The sequence below is a fragment of the Labrus mixtus genome, unplaced genomic scaffold, assembly GCF_963584025.1.
Source record: "Labrus mixtus unplaced genomic scaffold, fLabMix1.1 SCAFFOLD_101, whole genome shotgun sequence".
NCBI lineage: Eukaryota > Metazoa > Chordata > Actinopteri > Labriformes > Labridae > Labrus > Labrus mixtus.
The window spans coordinates 75,001-81,257 of record NW_026870107.1 but is presented as its reverse complement, the minus strand read 5'-3'; the positions used below and the strand labels follow the sequence as shown (position 1 = coordinate 81,257).

Sequence of the window (6,257 nt, the reverse complement as noted above, 5' to 3'; positions counted from 1 at the left end):
TTGGCTCAAAGCTTCCGAGAAGCGTTTATCTGCACAGCCTGACTACCTTGCAGGAGGATGTTTTGGAGTCTGGATGTAGGGACGAGATTCCGAAAACCGGGGTTTTAAAAACTTTAATATACACAGAAAGAAAAAAGCACAGGCTGCACAACAATGACATGATCAGTCTGCAAATGATGTCAACAGACGAGAAAGACACACAGGACAAACTTATACAGAATTATTCTACAGCCAAAGGGAGTAATGCTTTGGTCAAACAAGACCATCAATCTATTCAGTGAAAGATCCAAGGAGCAACAGGAAGTGTAGTCAAAAAGGCGAAAGGAGAGACCACACCTTTTTATATTTATGAACTTGTCGCCAGAAATCCACAGAAAGGATCCTCCCCTGTGCCTGTTGCAACTTTTGTGACATGCGAACACACCACAGCATCAGTCTCCTATTTTTTAGGCTCCTTCATCACTGACTGTGTGAAGCAACATGGCCAGAAAATTCGCAAGAGACCTGTGATGTACATCTGTGACGGCTCAGTAGTTTTAATGCAGTCTATTGCACAGAACCTATGTGGCCTGAGTCTCAGTGAGCTGCTCACACAGTATTACAGCCTTGTGACTGGACATGGAAAGGAGCATGCACTTCAGCTTCCTATCCTCCATCGATGCCTTAGTCATTTAATGAAAAATGCAAAGGACCTCTGCAGAAAACAGTGAGTGATGTCATTAGCTGAATACATTTTATATTTTAGTTTTATTTACTTTAAATATAGTGGAATGTAGCCATTATTAATTTTTTCTTCCTCACAGTGCTGGTAAAAACTACCTTATTAGCATGCATGTCATCAGCCTTATGACCCAAGCTACTACTCTACAACAACTTGATGAAGAAGTAGTGAGTGCTACCGTCGTCTTTTCAAGTCCCTCCAGTGGTGAGAATGTTGAAAAACATTTCCAAAACCTGCAGATTCTTCTCACCTCAACTGCGCAGCCAGTCATTGATGACCGAGGTATTGCAGAGGAAGACTTTGTGGTACGTTCTTCTTTTCAAAATGTTAAATTCACACATTTTGTTCTTTAACTGTCACTTTTGTATGTTGTCAGTCATAATCATTTCTCTTATGGGTTGACATTACAGGCCTTGCAGGGACTACATTCAAAAGTGCATGGAGCATAGACACATGACCATCATCTGTAGCAGTCTCATAAAACAAATCTAAATACATTCATAATGACATTATTATAATTAATTCACTTACAGGTTGATTTGGGCCCAACGCCATTTGACCACCACTTCCAAAATGTAGTCCAGCAGGCACCACTAGACACAGATGGAAAGCCAAATGTGTACTTCAGTCCCAACTTCATACCAAAGTTGCTTAAGTACTTTCTCCCTCAGGCAGTTCTTTGGTCGGGACTTTTACTTGGTGAGTCAGCTTGCTTTTCTACATAAATTGTGTGTATTCATTTTGAGCTTGGTTTTAAAATTATTAAAATAATGTGCTTATACTACAAGCGACCTTGGACGTCATGGAACAGGACCTATTTATGAAAAGATCTCCAAAAAATTTCAAAGAGTTGCCAACAAGTCGACCCAGGTAAACTTTACTGTAAAGGTGTATAAAAGGCATAAGTTGTTGTTTTATTACACATTTTTAGGTCAAAATAAACAAATTAAAAAAATTATACTAATATGACTTCATATTCATTTTATGAACATATCTTTAAAAGAACTACACCCGTGACAACAAGACCCAGGGGATTATGGAGAAGAGTCAGTGGGATTTAAAGAAGATCCGCTTTCAACACAGGAGACTGACAAGATTAGATGACTCTGTACACACGTACAAGGTCATGCATCAAGCAATAATGAGGGAATACCAAGACTCTGTAAACACTCAGAACAAGGTAGGATATTAATGCAACGTTTCTAGTAAATGAAATTGTATTTCCATGTCATTGGAGTCCTTGTTTGAGGGGTCACAAGGTGATCAAATAATATCCTCAATTTACGGCTATTTACCTTAAGAAATTTGCTCACCAAAAAAAAAATGTAATCTGAAAATATCGTCAGATTATAGAAAAACAAAATAGATTTTAAAATATGGGTTATCGAATTGCTGTCTATCAGTGCTTCACACATAATGGCATAGTCTTGTCCCATTCACTAATCTGTGCTAAATAATGCTTATGAAATCAGAAAATGTAGAGAAAAAATCCTAAATAGGCAACCACAAATATGATCTTCTTGTCGTAACTACCCAATTTTCTCTCTGCCTATTCTAAACTAGATCCACAGGGTCGATGTTGAACGGTGGAAACAGAAGAAACAGCAAAGGAGAGGTGTATACGTCTCACCAATGACAAAGCCTTTTGATTTTGAGAAACAGAAAGAACAGAAGGTAAAGTTAAGGTTGTGTTGAGATAACCATTTTATTACAGTATACCATGCCTTGTGTTTAGATAACCACGTGAAATACAAATCTAATTATGCTGTGTACATTTGTCATCATCAGGTTTTAAAGAAGAAAACTGCCGTACGCACCGAGTTACAGGTAAAAATCAGGGACAGCTTCACCACAAGATTTCAGCAGCATGCACTATCTCAGGTTATACACAAACACTTTGCTGAATTGATGTCAGATTTACCTGAACTGCACCGAATCACAAATGTGTAATTTTCATTCTATTTGAATGAACACAGAATTATATTTATTTTCAACGACTTGAATATGAGCTTATGCAAGATGTTTTCAACTTCTCCCAGTTTTAATGTTTTTATAATGTAATTTGTCTTTTTAAGAACGCTGCATGCCACCAGTCTGAAGCGACACTGGCAAAGGAACAAAGAAAAAGCACCACAACAAATGTGCCTTTACAGGTGATATTTACACATCTGTTTGCATTTACAGACAGACTTATGATATGATTTTGAAAACAGTTGGGTTTTTGGGTTTTTTCTTAAGAAACAGGGATTTCTATGCCAACTGTCTGGTATGAGGGCATAGTTCTCTTCTGATAGTCAAATGTACGCTGTACAGTGTAATTTATTGTTAGTAGAGAATGTTTGTATTTCATTGAATGTTCTGTCTCGGACCCCTGCTGAAGTCTCCCCCAGATGAACAGCAGCCATCACCAGAATATGTGCCACCAATGGTTAGTTTGAAGAACCCTTAAAATGTATAGTGTTTTTATAGATTCACCAACAGAGGATGAAACCGCTACAAACTGAGGTCAAGTTGGAAAGTTACTCACTAAATTTAGATGTGCCATTAGGGGTCTCTCATGAGTCATTCTACAGAAAAATTGACTATTGTGTGATTTTGCTGCATTTTGATTGAAAATGAGATTGTCTGTACCTGCAAATAAGTATTTAAACTTTTACTCCTCTTTGTTATAAGACTGTGAACCTTGACAACAGACACAAATTGTTTTTTTTTTAAACTTAATACTTCGTAAAAACAAGAAATCAATCTTTCAGTTGGAGCATCAACAAAGACGAGTGACCAGTTAATAATAGCATTTACAATCAAGAAGGAGTGTACTTATATCTGATCATTATGTGCAGAACTCATTCTGAAAATACAGACCTATTTATGCCAATCAAAAGGAAACATGTCTGAATGATTTTCTAGCTCACCACCATAAACGATCATTATTAAACTACATGCATACAGAATCAAAAAATATGAACTTCAAGGACACACAATGTGAATACAAATATTAGCGAGAATACAGCAAACACAATTGAAACCAGTGATTGTCATAAATAAAGTTGAAGAAAATGCTTTCATGAAGACATGTCAAACTTTCTTTTACAGAACCTCCATTAATTCCCAATACACTTGATTCAGTATCATCAAATTAATTTAAATAAAATGATGACCAGCCTAGTTTAGGCCTCCAGGATAGTCTTTAAGTTTCTAAAAGACTCTGAAAAAGTGTCCTCATCCTATCACCTCCCCTTAATAATGACCTTACGACCCCAGGGAGCTGTTCCAGATCTAACGAATGGAAATTACTTCAAGTATGGGTCAGCTGTCAAATCTGCTTATGGTTTAGAAAAAACATTTTTGTTTCAAACTCCATGGCCAGCTGAAAAAAAGGGTTTTGTAAAGGAGATCTCTTAACAGTGTTTCTGATGCTACACTTGTGTTCAGTCAGTCCTGTAAGATGTCATTTTACCCAGACTTTAATTTATTTTTACCTGTGTATGGATGTAAAAAATAGTCACCTTTGGGTGAGGTGATACAATTCACACACTTCAACCAATGATTTATCCCTGGGGAAAGGAAGCTAAACAATATATTTAATATGTACTCTGTCTGCTGCTGTGGCTTACCTAAAGGTTTTGAATACTTATTTAAGAGTGCTGACAATCTCATTTCCAATCAAAATCAGGTAAAATCACATTTTTCCAGTAAGTGCTGTAGCATGATATAGGAGAGACCCCTAGTGGCTCTATAAAGTTTCATTACACACTTCAGTTATTTAATACAGTTGCCTATAGAAATTCCCCCAAATTACACTAAGGATATTTTTTAGAAAACAAGTGCTGGTGTATAGTGAAGTGTAAAACATTTTAGCTCTTTAGAGCATTTAGATGGTCCCTGTGCATTCACCTCAAATCCAGCTGCACATAAAGACCAGCATTAACAGGCCATCTCTGAGGATGGCTATTTTTGATGAAAAACAAGGTTATAGTTTATCTTAATACCTATATTGAGGTATTTTTTTGCGTAAAATGTTTTACTTTAAAACTTATTGATCCTGGAAGTTGTAATCTAGGAGTATCTTTCAAACTTTGCCTTAGTAAGAAGCACTACATACAGCTTTATATATGTAAATGAAGTTCAAAGTGGATGTCATTTTTCTAAAGCCCGATGCTTAACATCTTTACAGCTTGAAACAGAAGGACCGGACAACAAAAACAGCACCAGCTTAGCAGCAGATGCACCGCCCCCGTTTTCAACGCAACAAAACTCTGCTCTGGATTCAACGACAGAAAACAATCTGCTAGGCCAAGACAAGAGATTGTCAATTGAACTATCTTCAAGTTTCACAGTGATGGTTTGGAAGGCAGATCTTACAACATTCGTTGCAGATACCATTGTTAATGCTGCCAATGAAAATCTGCAGCATTATGGCGGACTGGCACTTGCTTTGTGTAAAGCAGGAGGGCAAGATATTGTGGAAGAAAGTGACCTACACATTCAAAAACATGGCAAACTAAAAACCGGAGAGGCAATTGTTACCAATGCAGGTAACCTACTGTGCAAGAAGATCATTCATGCAGTCGGCCCACGTGTAAAAAAAATCCATCACATGGGGCTTTGTGTAGAGCCAGGAAGACTCTAACAAAAACAGTCAAGAACATCTTACAGAAAGTCGAAGAACTGAATCTGCAGTCTGTTGCAATCCCAGCTATAAACTCTGACATTTTGAACTTTCCCCTTCCATTGTGTGCAGACATCATAGTCTCCACTGTGAAAGACTTTTATGAGCAGAAGAAGATTCACCCTGATCAACTAGTGGTTCACCTAGTGAACAATGATGAGCCGTCCGTAAAGCACATGGAAAGAGCCTGTAAGGATATTCTAGGAGCAACAACTTCAGAAGCCAGCCTGCCAGTCTCAGAGCAAATCCCTAAAAATGAAGAAGACCAGGTAGAAGGCATCCTCATCACTAAGGACAGAATTTTATTTTACACATGGATATGCAACATGAAGAATATAAGTCAATTGTCTAGGAGATACAATAACTTTGAATATTCAGATACATGATAGAATACCTGATGATTTAGTTTTACATGTATTTTGTGTGTTGAATTACTTTTTTGACTTGTCATAAAATGTATTACATTTTGTGAAATGTATGATTAATTCAGTAATATTAATGTGACTTTATCTAATGAATGACATTTTATTTTTTATTTGTTTTTTCAGCTAAAATCATTGTGGAAACAGAAGACAACAGAGGTTGTAGTGGCAGCAATTCCATCCACAACACAGTCAGGTTGTTTACTGATACACCACAGGGATCTGTGCTCATTGATACCTCACCAATGGCTAACAGGCACTACAAAGAAAGATAATCAAGTAGGATAACCTGGTTACCCAGAATAAAAACAGAACATTATTTCAAATGTAAACTAGGTAAATAACTGTCCATAACTTAACCTGTTATTCAGTATTGTTGTGGTTTAAATGTCATGATTGTTTTATCAGCTGTATTTGTTTCTGTCTGGATTTAGGTTATGGAGGG

General features: G+C 37.0%; 2 protein-coding genes across 3 annotated transcripts in view; both read left to right on the top strand.

Moving 5' to 3' along the window:
• Positions 1–809: 809 nt before the first annotated feature.
• Positions 810–5,976, top strand: LOC132961603 (uncharacterized). The gene is made up of 8 exons (XM_061033335.1): positions 810–1,026; positions 1,255–1,420; positions 1,510–1,591; positions 1,725–1,901; positions 2,285–2,395; positions 2,510–2,548; positions 2,797–2,874; positions 4,896–5,976. The coding sequence occupies exons 4-8, from the start codon at positions 1,758–1,760 to the stop codon at positions 5,349–5,351; spliced, it is 828 nt and encodes a 275-aa protein (XP_060889318.1). The 5' UTR covers positions 810–1,026; positions 1,255–1,420; positions 1,510–1,591; positions 1,725–1,757; the 3' UTR covers positions 5,352–5,976.
• A 158-nt stretch (positions 5,977–6,134) lies between these two features.
• LOC132961604 (uncharacterized) overlaps positions 6,135–6,257 on the top strand; it is a 5,394-nt gene continuing 5,271 nt past the window's right edge. Inside the window, exon 1 of one of the 2 annotated variants that reach the window (XM_061033337.1) lies at positions 6,135–6,257. This exon is cut by the window's right edge and continues 124 nt beyond it. In XM_061033337.1, coding sequence (XP_060889320.1) covers positions 6,250–6,257 — 8 coding nt within the window. In that variant the 5' untranslated portion in view covers positions 6,135–6,249. The other variant, XM_061033338.1, reaches the window with a different exon arrangement.

Coding starts and splice junctions, on each gene's coding strand:
- LOC132961603 (XM_061033335.1), top strand. CDS start 1,758: ATGGAGAAGAGTCAGTGGGATTTAAAGAAGATCCGCTTTCAACACAGG. Junction 1,902..2,284: donor CTGTAAACACTCAGAACAAG/GTAGGATATTAA, acceptor ATTCTAAACTAG/ATCCACAGGGTCGATGTTGA. Junction 2,875..4,895: donor CAACAAATGTGCCTTTACAG/GTGATATTTACA, acceptor ACATCTTTACAG/CTTGAAACAGAAGGACCGGA.